This window comes from Salmo salar, chromosome 22, assembly GCF_965601325.2.
Source record: "Salmo salar chromosome 22, fSalSal1, whole genome shotgun sequence".
In the NCBI taxonomy this organism is placed as follows: domain Eukaryota; kingdom Metazoa; phylum Chordata; class Actinopteri; order Salmoniformes; family Salmonidae; genus Salmo; species Salmo salar.
The window spans coordinates 19879024-19898176 of record NC_138312.1 but is presented as its reverse complement, the minus strand read 5'-3'; the positions used below and the strand labels follow the sequence as shown (position 1 = coordinate 19898176).

General features: G+C 43.1%; 1 protein-coding gene across 3 annotated transcripts; it reads left to right on the top strand.

The window, feature by feature from the left end:
* The first annotated feature begins 1910 nt into the window (after positions 1-1910).
* On the top strand, positions 1911-19123 carry LOC106582933 (scm-like with four MBT domains protein 1). 3 transcript variants are annotated; one of them, XM_014166569.3, is made up of 22 exons: positions 1914-1996; positions 2340-2413; positions 4606-4654; positions 4749-4843; positions 4946-5189; positions 5341-5429; positions 5637-5883; positions 12313-12410; positions 12517-12618; positions 13011-13173; positions 13295-13377; positions 13503-13629; positions 13783-13896; positions 14044-14086; positions 14203-14270; positions 14431-14570; positions 14784-14893; positions 15047-15222; positions 15622-15800; positions 15883-16104; positions 17881-18009; positions 18123-19123. In XM_014166569.3, exons 3-22 carry the CDS (start codon positions 4630-4632, stop codon positions 18261-18263), a joined length of 2595 nt encoding a protein of 864 aa, XP_014022044.1. In that variant the 5' UTR covers positions 1914-1996; positions 2340-2413; positions 4606-4629; the 3' UTR covers positions 18264-19123. The 3 variants fall into 3 exon arrangements, with proteins under 3 accessions (XP_014022043.1, XP_014022044.1, XP_014022045.1); XM_014166568.3 differs by lacking the exon at positions 2340-2413 and having other exon boundaries at positions 1911-1996; positions 4599-4654; XM_014166570.3 differs by lacking the exon at positions 2340-2413.
* The last annotated feature ends 30 nt before the right edge of the window (positions 19124-19153 follow it).

Below are 19153 nucleotides of genomic sequence, written 5' to 3'. Positions count from 1 at the left end.
TATTATGAAGGTGCGATTTTATGGTAGAAATATAGCTTCCCCAAACATGAAACTCTGACTTGATAGCGTGTTTTATGAATCTATTTCACGTTGCACTGAATATGTGCCATTCCACAAGTAAATTAGTCAATTTATGAGGTTGAGTAGTGCTTGTCATTGTATATGCTGTTCCACAGACCTTTAAACCTAATATTCCGGTGATAATACGTTTTGTTTCTTTTTGCTGTTCTCCAAATAACATTGTTTTGAGTTTTAAATTGTGAATAAAGGCAGTAAATGAGCTTCAACTTCCAAAAAATTCCATCCCCCCCAACACCCCACTTTGCCATACCCTAGGTTTGGCTGAACTGACCACTGCTGTGGTAGGTGGGAAGGTGCAAGTTACCTGAATGTCTTGTATGGTATTTATATTGTATTGGCTTTTGAATAGAATTGACATGTTGATTCTTCTTATTCATGTTCATCTCAAAGTCCACTATATTGATGCATTTAGCTGTTGAAATTAGAGTTTTTTTCTTCCAGCGGAGACCCCCAGAAACCCCTTCTAGGTTTCCTCCTCTGGCTTTGGGCTAAGCCCCCAATGTCATCAAATCGTTGTAACGCCCCTGCTCTTGACTGTAGGTTACAATAGGTTGACTACACTGCCATCTAGTGGTCAGGTTCCACAATTACTATTAATCTCCTCATTGTCTGAGCCTCCGAGGCCGACGACATTCCTGCAGTGCGCACGGCAACTGTCCTCTGAGTCCGCTCCCTCCCTCTCTGCCTGGCATCACTGCACTAACCAACAATGGTTGAAAAGTTGCATCATTGGGACATCTGCCAAGCTTCCAAGCCTTTAAAAGGCTCATAAAAGCCTGTATAAATTAAGATTATCTCATGTTATGGCTGCATATTATTCTATCCCTTGCAACTCGGACACCATTGACATTTGAGGTTTATATTAGGAATATAAATCCCCATCCTTTTTTTCCCTCCAAAATAAAACCACATAGGCCCATGTCATGTCTCAAATTTGCACTAGACCTATTTCCCCTTTTATTTATTGATGATTATCATATCTGCGGCTACTTCTTGTTGGGAAAAAATATTTAAGAAAGATCAAATCGATTTTGTAAAATTGGAAAGAGACAGGCTAATAAACTGTTTGTTTTTTTAACGTTCAAGCCATTCGTACATGTTCATTTTAGCGAATGGATTATTGTTATGCTACATTTATTGAATTGTAGTTATGCCATTTCCAGATCAGACATTTTTTTGTTACCAAATGGATTGGTATTTGTGGGGATTAAGCTTTAGCCTAGAGTCAACAGTCTAGTGGGAACCTGCTTTTAACAAACGGGTCTCTTTATAACGATTTTCAAATCTAGAACACATTGGGTTCGCCATGAAAGCATATTTCTAAAAAACTCTACACCCAAACATTTCATAAACACCTTATCACCGCCCAGCCCCCCAAAAAAAGATGGGGAGTGGGGGGATAATTAATGTGCCGAACAATGGAGCAAGATTAAGCAACATCGAGGTATTTTATGCGGTTTCAGTCAAAAGTCGATATCACCTTGACAGTTTGGGGGAGAAAGAAATGCCATTCAACGAAAGTGGCTCGATTATATAGGCCAATGCAATCCATATTCTAGTTCAACGATTTAACAAAGTGTTGAATCCATAAGGGAATTTGCCAAACGTAGGCTAAAGGCTCTTTCTCAATCAACGTTAAAGAAGATTAACATTATTAAACAACGGTAAAGAAAACACAGTTTTCTGTTTCTTTGCATCTGTTAATTCTGGTTTTGGATGTTAGATTTTTATTGTGTTTGAAGGTGGAAGTCATATTTTTATTCTCAAAGCCGACAATATCAGCTCCTCTGGTTTAGAACGTAGATATAGGCGGCAGAACATGCGCAGTGGCAGTTTGTGCCATATTGGAATGAGGTCGTGAACGACTAGGCGGAAAGACACGGCTTCTAAAACCGACTTGAAAAACTATTTACTGGTAAGAATCAGATTTTGTGACCAAATACTCACATACAATATTTTGTTTATTAAGATCTTAATATGATATAATGCAATTTGGTGCTGTCTGCGTCTTTTTTCCCGTCTCTAAAAAAGATGACTCTGGCTCGGTCGAGTGCAAGCGCCCGTATTGCTTTAGTATAGCCTATCGCTCAAGCCATGACGTTTCAGTAACTTGACTTGGTCACAGGCGTTTTTAGCATGTGCCGAATCAGCCGCATTCTACTGCGGTGCCGTTGGCATCTGAACTGACCTATATGGCATAAACACAGAGAGCCTATGAAAGACATGTTCTTCAGTGCATTCGGTGTTCTTCTCTTTAGTGCACGTTCCAGTGTGAAAGTTGGATCATCGGCGCTCGTGCGTTCGAAGCTATTGCGATAATATCCATATTGCGGTGAGTAACCTTCTATCGGAATTCCCTCAAATTTTGTTAATTTACTTAATCCATTTATTTAGTTGGATATCGCTCCTATATAATAACGGTTGCACAAGCTTGATGGACATCTGCGGATGTATTTTATTTTACAAATAGCCTAGCCATTATTTTTTTTAATTATTATTAAATTGTAGTTGATTGAATATGCCTAACAGATAAGGCCTAAATTATGCTATACACATTGATATTTCCACGTAGGCTACTCTAAGCACTAAACTGCCAATTTCTCTCCAGGTCCAACTTCCCAGTTATGCAACTTGAGTAATCGCAGCAACATTTTTTCAATTGACCTGCCGCAATAAACTGCAACATTGTTTCAATTGACGTGCATCTATTGCCTAAAATGCTACATTGTTTCTTCTGACTTGCCAATGAAATAGCAATGCGAAGTGGGTTTCTTTTGCGCAAAACCTGTATATTTACTTCTGCCATTGGTTAATTAAGTTGGAGCTATTTATGGTCAGGCTCTTCTATGGCCATTTACACGAAAAATCCAGTTCAAATAACAGTTTCAACACTGCAACAACACTGGGACAACAACAACAACAACACTGGGACAACAACACTGCCCTCTGACGTGCGAGGGGCTCACGGGCACCCCACTAACATTAGGCCCCTACTTGACATTGGCAACATGCAACCCTGAAATAATACAATCTCTCAGAGAACAAGTAGCCTATGTGAAGGCAAATTGCTGACAAGAAGGATTCATAAACAAATAGGCTAATATTATTGTAATTGTGTTACACTTGATGAAAATACTCCCAATAGTCTAACTTTATTCTTGACATAAACCCTTGTCATCAAGACTTCACTTTCATTTAAAGTACATTTCTCAAACCCTTGTGTGTTCAATCAATGCATTTATTTTGCTTGCATTTCCTGCCCAGTGATCACCCAGTGATTAAGAGGACTTGATTCAGTCAGCAGCATGTTAAAAATACGTTTGTTTTTGTGTATGCATTCTAGTTTCTCTTTCAGGGCGAGTCAGTGTATTTGTGCTGGTCTATCTTTTGGTGGAGAGAGTCAGACTGGCAGGGAGCCTGGTGGTGTGTGTGGATACTGGGCAGGCCTCTTTCAAACCATAGGGGAAGTTGTTAGTCATTCTGTTCACTTTGGTGATGAACTGAGAGTTTAACCGAATTAGCTGTGAATTCCCAGAAATATCAGCATAATAAAATAATCTTTCATCAACTCCCTCATCCTTCCCTTCTCAGCTTCATTCTAACTTGTCTATATCATGTTAAAATAAACTTGCTGACATTTTCAATCTTTATCAACAACTTTTAGAATATATTTTTTTGTGATCATCAGGTATTAGAATACACCTCAACAGTGAGGCTTGGCTCTTTGCAAATGGCTAAATGGCTCTGCTGCTCTTATTATCCTCCCTAGTGTGAGACGTGAGTATGACCTCCAGCACAATGAGGCCCTTTACACTGTCTGTGTGTGTCAGAAAATTCAGTCGGGCTTGGCTGGATAGCTCTGTGTGTGTACTCTGAGGGCGGCAGGGTCGTGGGTGAAAGGATGGGCTGATCCTGGGTCGCGGTGTCCGTGCGGTGGTCAGAAGGACCCTGTCTGATGGCTGTCTCCTCTTTAATAGAGACATCAGGCTTGACAAAGACAGGCCTGACAGCCCTGCTGAATGAAGCAGCCGTGTCGGAGCAGCTATCCTCTACATCCTATACACAAACCTCTCAGCTATTGTCATCTCCAATGCTCTCTCATGCCCGGTATATAAATGCCATTTCTCTTTTGTGTTAAATTCTTTAATCTGCTTTGTTGTCAAAGACTGGCTATAAGCCTACAGCTCAACTTCGGTTCAAAGTTATCGTGTCTTTAAGAGGCCTCGCTCATGCTTTTAGAAACTTATCTAGAAGGATCATTTGTGTTTTCAAAAGCCTTACGTAAATGTTCTCAGTTTCACTTCCCTCACAAACACACACTAACTAACTAAACTTTGTTTTATGCTTTTATTTGGCAAGCCCCCTCAACTTTCACAAAAATACATGTAATCACTGGACAAATGACATCCCTTTCACCAGCTTTACCACTTTTAACAACCACCTACTATTCTTACTTGCTCTGCTGAATTTGGCTGTCAAACACAAATAATAATCCAGCTCTCCTTTCTTCCCCGGAGCTTCTAGACTTGTCCTGTAGGAGGAGCTAGCATGAGTCACGAGTCACTGGAGTCTGGTGAGTAATTCCATGGACCTCCAGCTTTGTTACTGGTGACGAGGGCTTTCTAACGTAACAAAATGAACTGAACTGGTGTATGTGTGTGTCGCAGATGAGGACTCGAGTCAGCATGTGTCTGACTTTAACTGGGATGAATATCTGGAGGAGAACGGGACAGTGTCTGTGCCCCACCATGCCTTCAAACACGTAAGTACTGAGACCGCTCACAATCCTCTCATAACCACACACGGTACTCACACACTCTCTTGATCCCAAATTCACCTTCTAAGATATTTCAATATCCCCCAGGTGGACCAGGGCTTGCAGACAGGACTGACTCCAGGTATGAAGCTGGAGGTGTGTGTCCGTTCAGAGACCGACCAACCCTACTGGGTGGCCACCATCATCACCACCTGTGGCCAGCTGCTCCTCCTGCGCTATGAGGGTTACCACGACGACCGCCGCGCTGACTTCTGGTGTGACATCATGACGGCGGACCTCCACCCCTTGGGCTGGAGCCGGCAGCAGGGCAAACCCATGAGACCCCCAGAGGGTAAGAGAACCTGGCCTGGGGAGGAATCTCAGTTGGACGGGTGTTGTTTTACGAGGGTTATTACAGTAAAATCTCAAATTTAGTTTTCTAAAAACATTTCTGAGGTTTCTTTCCTTATTCTGTAATCGTGCCTCTCTATCGCCCCCCTCAGGTGTGAGAGAGAAGCAGCCAGACTGGGAGGGCGTCCTGGAGAAAGCTCTGGCTGAGAAGTGCAGTGCACCTGCCAACCTGCTTGAAGGGGTAAGGGGGTGCTGAGTTATAAACTGGAACAACTGGGAATGTATGACAGATAAGCAAGAGTTTTGAACTCCTTACGTGTGTGTGTGTGTGTGTGTGTGTGTGTGTGTGTGTGTGTGTGTGTGTGTGTGTGTGTGTGTGTGTGTGTGTGTGTGTGTGTGTGTGTGTGTGTGTGTGTGTGTGTGTGTGTGTGTGTGTGTGTGGCCTCAGCGTCGTAAGGACCCAGTGGACTTGATGTCTCCAGGCTGCAGTGTGGAGCTGCAGGACCGTGTTGACCCTGGGGTGGCGTGGGGCGCTGAGGTGGAGGAGAATGTGGGTGGCAGGCTGAGACTACGCCTAGCTGGCACAGAGGGGCTCCCTGAAACACACTCCACCCTCTGGCTCTACTACCTGCACCCCCGCCTCCACCCACCTGGATGGGCCAAGGAGCATGGCTGCACCCTCAGACCTCCTTCAGGTAAGCTGATCCTCTTTTCAAAAATAACTTGGGGAAATTCAGTTTTAACCTTTTCATGCGTGTGTTCCACAAATCTCTAACGGTCGCCCCAACGTTTCTTTTATGTGTGTGATCAAATCAAATGTATTTATATAGCCCTTCTTACATCAGCTGATATCTCAAAGTGCTGTACAGAAACCCAGCCTAAAACCCCAAACAGCAAGCAATGCAGGTGTAGAAGCACGGTGATGTCAGAATGCACTCACTATTCCAAAATGGGATTGTTACACAACAGGACAGTGTCACGCCCTGACCTTAGAGTTCCTTTTTATGTCTCTATTTTGGTTTGGTCAGGGTGTGAGTTGGGGTGGGCATTCTATGTTCCTTATCTATGTTTTGTATTTTTTTGGTTTTTGGCCTGGTATGGTTCTCAATCAGGGACAGCTGTCTATCGTTGTCTCTGATTGGGAGCCATACTTAGGTAGCCCTTTTTCCACCTGTCTTTTGTGGGAAGTTGTCTTTGCGTTGCATGTGTTTGTACGCATAGCTTTTCGTTCGTTGTATTGTTTTTTGTTTTGCTGGTTCACGTTTAAAATAAAGTAAGATGAACCCAACTCACGCTGCGCCTTGGTCTACCTTTAACGACGGACGTTACAGACAGTTAACCCGCGCTGTCCTCAAACCAAAGCACACTGCCTGCTAATTATCTATAGGCTATGTTTTAACTTATTATTTTCAAACAAGTTTTATTTTATAACAGTTTGAATTGAGGTGTGTTCTGCCTCCTTGTAAATTCACATAAGAAGTAGCCCATTTCACTGTTGTGGACAATCTATGTTTGAGGCTTTACTGAGCTGGACAAACTTCTCTCTTCGAGGAGATCCCAAGCACTTCCCAAGTGTTTCCCCAGATCAAGTATGCAGACATTTTGCAGATCTCCAGTCAGAACACAAACTTTTTCACCCTGGCATATTATCCAGCTGGCGTCCACATTGCCTTAATTGTTGTTTTCCTTACTAATAAAAACTTTGGACATGTGTGCGTTCCTATCAAAGTAAGTGCCTTATTACGTTATCATTATAGTTTATTTATTGTGATGTCATTTCTACTGTAGCACACCATATATACAGTTGAAGTTTACATACAGTCGTGACCAAAAGTTTTGATAATGACACAAATACTAATTTTCACAGTCTGCTGCCTCAGTTTGTATGATGGTAATTTGCATATACTTGAGAATGTTATGAAGAGTGATCAGATGAATTGAAATTAGTCCCTCTTTGCCATGCAAATGAACTGAATCCCCCCAAAAAACATTTCCACTGCATTTCAGCCCTGCCACAAAAGGACCAGCTGACATCATGTCAGTGATTCTCTTGTTAACACGTGTGAGTGTTGACGAGGACCAGGCTGGAGATAACTCTGTAATGCTGATTGAGTTTGAATAACAGACTGGAAGCTTCAAAAGGAGGGTGGTGCTTGGAATCATTGTTCTTCCTCTGTCAACCATGGTTGCCTGCAAGGAAACACGTGCCGTCATCATTGCTTTGCACAAAAAGGGCTTCACAGGCAAGGATATTGCTGCCAGTAAGATTGCACCTAAATCAACCATTTATCGGATCATCAAGAACTTCAAGGAGAGCGGTTCAACTGTTGTGAAGAAGGCTTCAGGGTGCCCAAGAAAGTCCAGCAAGCGCCAGGACCGTCTCCTAAAGTTGATTCAGCTGCGGGATCCGGGCACCACCAGCACAGAGTTTGCTCAGGAATGTCAGCAGGCAGGTGTGAGTGCATCTGCATGCACAGTGAGGCGAAGACTTTTGGAGGATGGCCTGGTGTCAAGAAGGGCAGCAAAGAAGCCACTTCTCTCCAGGAAAAACATCAGGGACAGACTGATATTCTGCAAAAGGTGTAGGGATTGGATTGCTGAGGACTGGGGTAAAGTCATTTTCTCTGATGAATCCCCTTTCTGATTGTTTGGGGCATCTGGAAAAAAGCTTGTCCGGAGAAGACAAGGTGAGCGCTACCATCAGTCCTGTGTCATGCCAACAGTAAAGCATCCTGAGACCATTCATGTGTGGGGTTGCTTCTCAGCCAAGGGAGTGGGTTCACTCACAATTTTGCCTAAGAACACAGCCATGAATAAAGAATGGTACCAACACATCTCCGAGAGCAACTTCTCCCAACCATTCAGGAACAGTTTGGTGACGAACAATGCCTTTTCCAGCATGATGGACCACCTTGCCATAAGGCAAAAGTGATAACTAAGTGGCTCGGGGGAACTGAAAACAACAATATTTTGGGTCCATGGCCAGGAAACTCCCCAGATCTTGAACACATTGAGAACTCAAGAAGCAGGTGGGCAAACAAAAACCCACAAATTCTGACAAACTCCAAGCATTGATTATGCAAGAATATAGCCATTAGTCAGGATGTGGCCCAGAAGTTAATTGACAGCATGCCAGGGCGGATTGCAGAGGTCTTGAAAAAGAAGGGTCAAAACTGCAAATATTGACTCTTTGCATCAACTTCATGTAATTGTTAATAAAAGCCTTTGACTCTTATGAAATGCTTGTAATTATACTTCAGTATTCCATAGTAACATCTGACAAAAATATCTAAAGACACTGAAGCAGCAAACTTTGTGAAAATGTATATTTGTCATTCTCAAAACTTTTGACCACAACTGTACAACTTTAGCCAAATACATTTAAACTTAGTTTTTCACAATTCCTGACATTTAATCCTAGTAATAATTCCCTGTCTTAGGTCAGTTAGGATCACCACTTTATTTTAAGAATGTGAAATGTCAGAATAATAGTAGAGAGAATGATTTATTTCATCACATTCCCAGTGGGTCAGAAGATTACATACGCTCAATTAGTATTTGGTAGCATTGCCTTTTTAAATTGTTTAACTTCGGTCAAACGTTTTGGGTAGCCTTCCACAAGCTTCCCACTATAAGTTGGGTGAATTGTGGCCTATTCCTCCTGACAGAGCTGGTGTAACTGAGTCAGGTTTGTAGGCCTCCTTGCTCGCACATGCTTTTTCAGTTCTGCCCACAACTTTTCTATAGGATTGAGGTCAGGGCTTTGTGATGGCCACTCCAATACATTGACTTTGTTGTCCTTAAGCCATTTTGCCACATGGCAGGTGCACTCTAGGAGACGGAATGCGTCTCCTGCCTGAGCGGTATGACGGCTGCGTGGTCCCATGTTGTTTATACTTGCGTACTATTGTTTGTACAGATGAACGTGGTACCTTCAGGCATTTGGAAATTGCTCCCAAGGATGAACCAGACTTGTGGAGGTCTACAATTTTTTCTGAGGCCTTGGCTGATTTCTTTTTGATTCAAATGATGTCAGCCTGTTAGCCTTTCAGAAGCTTATAAAGCCATGACATCATTTTCTGGAATTTTCCAAGCTGTTTAAAGGCACAACTTGGTGTATGTAAACTTCTGACCCACTGGTATTGTGATACAGTGAATTAATTATAAGTTAAGTAAATCTGTCTGTTAACAATTGTTGAAAAAGGTACTTGTGTCATGCACAAAGTAGATGTCCTAACCGACTTGCTAAAACTATAGTTTGTTAATTAACAAGAAATTTGTGTAGTGGTCGCAAAACAAGTTTTATTGACTTCGACCTAAGTGTATGTAAACATCCGACTTCAACTGTATGTATGGAGCATAATATATTTATTGTTTTAGGGACTGGTGTCAAATCTTGCATAGATTGTAATGGACACATACACTTATTGAAGGGGTGTCCATATGATTTTGTAAATATAGTGTATGTGGCTATTGCAGACACCTGTTGCTGACAGGTGTACCAAATCGAGCATGTAGCCATGCAATCTCCGTACACAAACATTGGCAATAGAATGACCTTACAAAAGAGCTCATTGACTTTTGTCATGGCACCGTCATAGGATGCCACCTTTCTAACAAATCACTTCGTCAAATTGTTGCCCCGGTCAACTGTAAGTCCTGTTATTGTGAAGTGGAAACGTCTAGGAGCAACAACGGCAGAGAATGGGACCACCGAGTGCTGAAGCGCGTAGTGCGAAAAAATAGTCTGTCGTTCGTTGGGAGCTTCCTGAAATGGGTTTCCATGGCCGAGCAGCCGCACACAAGCCTAAGATCACCTTGCGTAATGCCAAGTGTTGGCTGGAGTGGTGTAAAGCTCGTAGCAATTGATGTCTGGAGCAGTGGAAACCCATTCTCTGGAGTGATGAATCACATTTCACCAACTGTCAGTCCGACGGATGAATCTGGGTTTGGCAGATGCCAAGAACGCTACCTGCCCTAATGCATAGTGCCAACTGTAAAATCTGGTGGAGGAGGAATAATGATGCCCCGTGCACAAAATGAGGTCCATACAGAAATGGTTTGTTGAGATGATAGGTGTGGAAGAACTTGACTGGCTGCACAGAGCCCTAACCTCAACCCCATCGAACACCTTTGGAATGAATTGGAATGCCGACTGCAAGCCAAGCCTAATTGCACAACATATGTGTTCGACCTCACTAATGCTCTTGTGGCTGAATGGAAGCAAGTCCCACAGCAATGTTCCAACATCTAGTGGAAAGCCTTCCCAGAAGAGTGGAGGCTGTTATAGCAGCAAAGGGGGGACCAACTCCATATTAATGCTCATGATTTTGGAATGAGATGTTCGACGAGCAGGTGTCCGCATACTTTTGGTCATGTAGTGTATGATGTGTAAAATACTTTTTGGAAGGTTGTACTGATTATGGTGAGCTAATGCCAGCTATGTGTGGCACATGTTTGTTGACATCATAAAGCATTCTGGTTGTTACATATCTCAGACCAAAGATGTTATAACAAAACAAGGTAAAGGGATGGTTCACTCAACTGACTTCGATTGTAACTATCGTTACTCCAGGTTGCTAGCTCAGACCGCCTCCTGTGTTTGCCCCCAAAATATTGATAAATCCCCCATCACAGTAATATTTCCTGCATCATATCCCCCCACGATACCTTCCCCCATTTCTACCCCTTGTAATCCCCCACAAATTCAATTACCCCCCACACACAAACCATCTGTTGTCAATTCTTACACGGGGGCACTCAAAGTCAATCTTAAATGAATCATTGTTTATTTGTCAGCGTGTGGAGAGGTTCCAACCAACTCAATGCACCATAGTACACATGTCAATCAGGAGCTCTGCTTGGGCAGTCCCAGCAGTTGTCTTATATATGACTATATACAGACAAGTTATATTTACAAGATTTAGCATCATTTATTAATCATTACCGTTTTGTTTCAATCATGGGACCAACCAATACTGTTTCATAACATGTGACAGACCAACACCTCACAAGGCTTCTCCTCTCTAAGCTGAGACCTTGAAACTGAGATCTTTCGTTTGTTCTCAAAACAACATCTGGGCGTACTGCCAAATTGCACCTACTATATGAGGTTTTGTACAGTCAGCCTCTTGCATGAACACAGCAATTGGCTTATAGAACAGCACATGAATAGAACACAGAAATGAATTATAAGAAAAGCACAAACATTAAAATTCCCATTACACATCCTAAAATGGTTTCAACTAAATCTGGCAACCCTGTTTAGCTTTCGCGTTTTGGCTAGGCAGTAGGCTTTTATTTGGGGTGATGATCTGTGAGTTGATAACATTTTATTTGCTATGTGATTTGTCAAACACTGTAAATAACTTGTCAAGTCATGTGCTCTGGTTCTTGTATACGCTGTAACAAGTACTTCGAAGATTTGTAATATGCTGAAAAGTGGCCAAACAAAGTTGTTTTTTAGACAATGGGCGCAGCCATCTTTGACTTTGTTTAGTTGTGTCTTATAGTGAATGGCATTCTGGGATTAGGGAGTTTTCACTTTTCAACCATAAACAAACATGGCTGCCATCATAAAGAATTTAGCTGCTGTTATCTTCGCTGACATGCATCTCTTTTCTAAACAATATTACATTTCTCCCTTGTGCTCACCAGAGATGTGGTACATTGCAAACAAGTCTAGCTGTTAGGCTGCTAACTTATGTGTAGAAAAATATATATATTCTCAGCACAACCTGTTATTTAGACTGGTTTATGGAATGAGTTTGGCTGTAGATGTGTTCCGTGTGATGCTTGGATGATGAAGTTTGCGTTTTATCTTTTACAATAAAAGGTGAAATTGAGGAATAAAGTTGGGAATACCTTTTATTTCCCAACAGTACATAACATTGTTTTTCAGACAGCAATGCTGTTTAGACATGTTGGTTGCATCCTGCGTTCTTGTTGCTACTTGCTTACTTGCTATTTGTGATGGTACGCTGCAGGGACCACTCAACAATGATCACAAATATGTGATCTTATGCATCAAAGGGTTAAGATGCAAAACATAATTTATGAATAAATCGGAGGTTGTGGTTTTTACTGTTTTAACGTGATAATTTGTGTGTGCTTGCTTGTTTCAGCCCTGGTTGCCTTGCACACAGAGGAGAAGTGGGAGGAGGTCAGACAGAGGATGATTGATCAGCCTCATGATGAAGCCCTCTCTGAGGAATTCTATAAGGTGATGGCACTACCAAGCATTATTTACTAACATTACAAGGGTCTGTGGAATACCTGTGCAATATTAATATAATAAGCCATCACTGTGTGGTGTGTGCGTGCATCAGGACCGGCCTGTCATCTCTGCCCACTGCTTCACTGAGGGGATGAAACTGGAGGCCGTTGACCCTGCATCCCCATTCTGCATCAGTCCTGCCACCGTTACCAAGGTAACAACCTCTTTACTGTCCACCTCACCTCAGGCTCCTGGATTTGTCTGAATGCGTCCTTCCCAGGCCAAAATTAATGACTGGGTTGGATGGTGGCAGTACAGTAATGAAGGCACTCCACCCAACAGTTTCTACCATATTGTTGCTGCCTATTCAGTCCACTCAGATCAGTGTTCACCTCAGGGCTAGGAGAGTAAAGATGAATCCTGACATGGTACCCATGTAAACTCTGGGAGTCTATCCACTCCATGCGGAAGTGGGTAGTCAGTGAGGTACAGTATGGTAGTGTATGAGGCTAGCTTTGGGTGTGATATGGTCATGGAGGAAGGGTAGGGTAACTACTGCATAGAGCCAACATGAGTATGATGTAATACCCTACCTCTTCTCTTCAGGTGTTCAGTGACCAGTACTTCCTGGTAAAAATGGACAATCTCTGTGGTGATGATTTGGTGTCAGAAGGCAGTGGGAAGTCCTTCCTGTGTCACAGGGACAGTCCTGGGATCTTTCCCGCCCAGTGGAGCCTGAAGAACGGTCTCCAGCTCAGCCCACCTCCAGGTGGGGAAACACTAGTAACATTTACAGAGCTACTTTTAAAACTGTGCTCAACCTTTTTAAAAAACGTTAAGCTAATTGTATTGTGGTCTCTCTCTCTCTTTCTCTCTCTCCGGTTGTGTAGGGTACCAGGGGCAGGACTTTGACTGGGCAGACTACCTGAAACAGTGTGAGGCCGAGGCAGCACCCCAAAACTGCTTCCCCACAGTGAGTCAAGCGCTGTCTGACAAACGGCCTCATAGAAAAAGGCTTGTTATAACATGAGTGTATGGCATGGGTGAACAGGGGCAATGAATAATCTCTCTCTCCTAATGTCTCTCTGTCTGTCTCAGGAACAGTCTGATCACAGCTTTAAAGAGGCCATGAAGCTGGAAGCGGTCAACCCACTCTCACCTGAGCACATTCATGTGGCATCAGTAATCAAGGTTAAAGGGCAACATATCTGGCTTGGCCTGGAAGGTGAGAACCTGTAGCTACGCCTCATATCTGGGCCCAGCATTTTTAAAGCTTAGTTTGAGGCCATTTAAGTGTGAGCTTGTTCACAATGATGGTATTGATATTAGATCATGAATAAGTTGTGTGATTAAATCATTTGTGTCCCTGTGTGTCCAGGGCTGAAACAGGCTATGCCAGAGCTTATAGCTCATGTGGACTCGTTGGACATCTTTCCTGTCAGCTGGTGTGAGACCAACGGTTACCCTTTGCTGTACCCCATCAAGCCCGAAGGTGGGCGTCCCAAAATAGGATCCCTCTGTGTTCCTCTCTCTAATCTGAAGGGGTGCCATGCCACAGTGTTAATATTGCAGTCACAATATTTGACAGTACTGTGTATGGTTTCAGTAGTTTTCATGGTGATTATACATTGTCTTACAGTTGAGAAGCAGAGGAGGATTGCTGTGGTGCAGCCTGAGAAACAGTAAGTAGGCCTATGGGAAAGGAAGGACTCTATCATTGGCTGTTTGTCCACTTTTGATTGGTTAATATTCCAGTCCCGTGCACTTTGACCACTAACCTGTATCTTTGTCCCTAAAGCCGAGCTCCACCCAAATCCTCAACACCTGACGCACTCCAGCATCAGATGACCAGCCAATCAGAGACTGGTGAGTGTTCTCTTTCTCATCTAGAAATCCCAGACAAATACATTACGATTGTTTCTGAGGTGAGGCACACCTATTACATTGTGTGTGTGTGTGTGTGTGTGTGTGTGTGTGTGTGTGTGTGTGTGTGTGTGTGTGTGTGTGTGATGTTTTTATTGTACAGGACAGGGGAACGGGAAGTACTGCTGTCCTAAGATCTACTTCAACCACCGCTGCTTCTCTGGCCCCTACCTGAACAAGGGCCGCATCGCTGAGCTGCCCCAGTGTGTCGGCCCTGGCAACTGTGTCCTGGTGCTCAAAGAGGTGAGGAGCACCTGAGTGGGATTGGAAAACCATACTACACGATATTATAACTATATTACAAAATACTCTAAAGTAAACTACTCAATTCTTCTAAAAGCGGTTAGTAATATGGCAAAATTGTACTACACCAAAAGATCACTTCCCACTTAGACTTTGAATAGTATCCATGCTAATCCCTTCATGTCTCTCTCTGTCTCCCTGTGTCCTGTCCAGGTGTTGACTCTGCTGATCAACTCTGCCTACAAGCCCAGCCGGGTGCTCAGGGAGCTGCAGCTGGACCAGGAGGGCCGCTGGCACGGCCATGGAGAGACGCTCAAAGCCAAGTGAGGAACACATTCTCTGTCATTAAGATCACCCCGTGCCCTTTGTAACTTTTCTGCTCATATTGGTGCTTGAGTTGATTTATTAAAGTGTGTACTGGGCCTGGCTAAGCAGTCCTAGCGTTGCTAACCTGAGGATCTGTTCTTGACCGGCAGGTACAAGGGAAAGAGTTACCGGGCTACGGTGGAGATAGTGCGTACAGCAGACTGCGTGGCTGAGTTTTGTAGGAAGACCTGCATGAAGCTGGAGTGTTGCCCAAACCTGTTTGGACCTCGCATGGTTCTGGAGCGCTGCTCAGAGAACTGTTCTGTTCTCACCAAGACCAAATACAGTATGTGTCACCAGTGCTTGACTTGAACTGTAATAGGTGCCGGTACTCATTTTGGGTGCTTTTACTGTTTATATTTAGATGCAGGCGCTCCACAATACATTTGAGTTAATATTCTATGAGAGGGACAGGAGCTCAAGCAGTAGAACATTTAACGTGCCCTACTCCGCTCTGGTGAGCCCCTGCCCTAATCAATCACTCTAGATCTAATGCATATCTGTGAAAACTGGTATTAAAATATCTGGTGTTATTGAGATCAAGCTGATATGCAGGGGAAAAATATCTAAGGGAACCAGTGTCTGTTTTTATGTGTACTTTGTTTATTCATCTATGTCGATGGTAAAGTAATGGATGAAAAATGTCAGGAGGACAAAGATTGTAATATTGATTTGTTCTCTGCAGCTTATTACTATGGTAAGAAGAAGAGTAGGCGAGTGGGCCGCCCACCAGGGGGGCACTCTAACCTGGAAGGGGGGGTGAAGAGGAGAGGTAGGAGGAGGAAGAGGAGGAAGCAACTCTTCGTCCATAAGAAGAGACGCTCCTCAGCCTCACTGGACAACACACCTGCCGGTTCACCACAGGTAACACACACACACACACGTGTATATATATCTCTATCTATCCAGACATCTTTAAACTGAACCATCCCTTTCTCTAACACAGGGGAGTGGAGAGGAGGAGGATCTGGATGATGAGGACTCTCTGAGTGACGATACTGGCTCTGAGCTCCAGGATGATCAGGACGATTCAGAATATTCCATTGGGAAGTCACAACCACCCACCCCGTCCCCTTCTCCTCCCGCAACGCCCCGGCCAACCCGAAAGCGCAGGAAACCTCGCTCCCCATCCTACTCTGATGATGAGAACCACCCACCTTCACCAAAGGTAGACTACTGTGCCTTGACTTTTTGTTTGTTCACTGTTAATACAGTGGCTTGCTAAAGTATTCACCCCCCTAGGCATTTTTCCTATTTTATTGCCTTACAACCTGGAATTAAAATGACTTTTTGGGGGGGTTGTATCATTTTATTTACACAACATGCCTCCCACTTTGAAGATGTTAAATATTTTTTGTGAAACAAACAAGAAATTATACAAAAAAACTGAACTTGAGTGTGTAAATATTCACCCCCCCCCCCCAAAGTCAACTTTGTAGAGCCACCTTTTGTAGCAATTACAGCTGCAAGTCTCTTGGGGTATGTCTCTCTAAGCTTGGCACATCTAGCCACTGGGATTTTTGCCCATTCTTTAAGGCAAAACTTCTCCAGCTCCTTCAAGTTGGATGGGTTCTGCTTGTGTACAGCAATCTTTAAGTCATACCACAGATTCTTAATTGGATTGAGGTCTGGGCTTTGACTAGGCCATTCCAAGACATTTAAATGTTTCCCCTTAAACCACTTGAGTGTTGCTTTAGCAGTATGCTTAGGGTCATTATCCTGCTGGAAGGTGAACCTCCGTCCCAGTTTCAAATCTCTGGAAGACTGAAACAGGTTTCCCTCAAGAATTTCCCTGTATTTAGTGCCATCCATCATTCCTTCAATTCTTACCAGTTTCCCAGTCCCTGCTGATGGAAAAACATCCCCACAGCATGATGCTGCCACCACCATGCTTCACTGTGGGGATGGTATTCTCGGGGTGATGAGAGGTGTTGGGTTTACGCCAGACATAGTGTTTTCCTTGATGGCCACAAAGCACAATTTTAGTCTACTCTGGTCAGATGACTTTCTTCCATATGTTTGGGGAGTCTCCCACATGCCTTTTGGCAAACACCAAACATGTTTGCTTATTTTTTTCTTTAAGTAATGGCTTTTTTCTGGCCACTTTTCCGTAAAGCCCAGCTCTGTGGAGTGTACAGCTTAAAGTGGTCCTATGGACAGATACTCCAATCTCCGCTGTGGAGCTTTGCAGCTCCTTCAGGGTTATCTTTGGTCTCTTCGTTGCCTCTCTGATTAATGCCCTCCTTGCCTGGTCCGTGAGTTTTGGTGGGCGGCCTTCTCTTGGTAGGTTTGTTGTGGTACCATATTCTTTCAGTTTTTTTAATAATGGATTTAATGGTGCTCCGTAGGATGTTCAAAGTTTCTGATATTTTTTTATAACCCAACCCTGATCTGTACTTCTCCACAACTTTGTCCCTGACCTGTTTGGAGAGCTCCTTGGTCTTCATGGTGCCGCTTGCTTGGTGGTACCCCTTTCTTACTGGTGTTGCAGACTCTGAGGCCTTTCAGAACAGGTGTATATATATATACTCAGATCATGTGACACTTAGATTGCACACAGGTGGACTTTTTTTAACTAATTATGTGACTTCTGAAGGTAATTGGTTGTAACATATCTTATTTAGGGGCTTCATGGCAAAGGGGGTGAATACATATGCGTGCACCCCTTTTCCGTTTTTATATTCTTTTGCATTTTTTGAAACCATTTTTTAAATTTCACTTCACCAATGTGGACTATTTGTGTATGTCCATTACATGAAATCCAAATAAAAATCAATTTAAATTACAGTTTTTAATGCAAGAAAATAAGAAAAACGCCAAGGGGATGAACACTTGTGCAAGGCACTGTATATACAGTGTGTTGTATTGTCTAGACTTTATTGTCCCTGTTCAAGTTAAAAAACATAATTAACTGCATCTTTGTGTCCTGCATGTTGTTTTGCAGCGTTCAAGAGGTGAGGCTCCCCAGAAGTTGTGTTTGGACACCAGTCCCCTGGAGTGGAGTGTGACTGATGTGGTGCGTTTCATCAGGACCACCGACTGTGCTCCCCTGGCTCGCATTTTCCTGGATCAGGTAATAATTACACTCACACACGATAATTATCTCTACTGTATAACTGTGTGTACACTGTGGCCTACATCCATGACCATTGTTGTCTTACCCCATGACCGTGCTTGTGTTTTCAGGAGATTGATGGACAGGCTCTGCTCCTTCTCAACCTACCCACGGTGCAGGAGTGTATGGACCTGAAACTGGGACCAGCCATAAAGCTGTGTCACCATATCGAAAGGGTCAAACTGGCATTCTACCAGCAATTTGCTACGTAGCTGAGGGTTCTAAAATAAGAGAAACTTCACATAGTCAGTAAGCTGAAATGATTCCATAACTGATTTACCACTGGACATCCTTCGGACCCTGCACCCAGACCCAGCACAACAGCAGCAGTCAGGCATGGACATCAGATGAGTCAAGACTTGCATTGTTTCTTTGCTATTTCTACTGTATGGTCAGAGAGAGGTTACCCCGCTTTATTCTAGGTAAAGACACCTCACATGGATATTCATATTCAGGTTTGTCGCCCACAGTCTCAAAAGGACTCCTGGTTTCATTTGATCAACTTGCAAGCATGGACAATGCAAGGTTCTAAGCACAAAGACAAATAAACCACTGTACTATATTGTGGTATGCAAAGTGTATCTAACAGGGTGTATTTGTGTAGAGTGTACATATTTAAAAGCTATTCTAGTATAACAGGGTGATTAATGGTTATAGCTTGATTTTATACGAAACATATTTGCTTTGAAAGTATTTGTGAAGGCCTTCATTCGTCTTCTCTGAAAATGATTTGAACTTATAATCATATTGAAGACATTAGGGCCTGTGGTAAAAGCATTAGGATTGAGGTGTTTTTGGAGCAGAAATCAGATACATTTTATAGTTTTACCTTTTTCCTACAACCCTTGATAGATTACTGAATATTGGGTGGTATTTCATTTTTGTTTGCCAACTAACTCTTTGCTATGTTTTTAGTTTCCCTCATTTAACCCGTCTCTGCCACTGAGATCAAATCTATTTTACAGCAGATAAAATTGATTAATTTGTCTATGTTTGTGGAATATGATATTTAAGAGAATATGGAATAAAAGCCTGAATCTCTTCCCCCATGAGATTCACGATCTTTCCTACACTTCCCATGATGCCGTTAATCGGGTCACGT

What these genes read in the sequence shown, in the direction of transcription:
- LOC106582933 (XM_014166568.3), top strand. Translation starts at nt 4,630, where the DNA reads ATGAGTCACGAGTCACTGGAGTCTG. An exon ending in TATCTGGCTTGGCCTGGAAG is followed by an intron (nt 13,630 to 13,782) that starts GTGAGAACCTGT and finishes CTGTGTGTCCAG; the next exon opens with GGCTGAAACAGGCTATGCCA. An exon ending in TCTCACCAAGACCAAATACA is followed by an intron (nt 15,223 to 15,621) that starts GTATGTGTCACC and finishes TGTTCTCTGCAG; the next exon opens with CTTATTACTATGGTAAGAAG.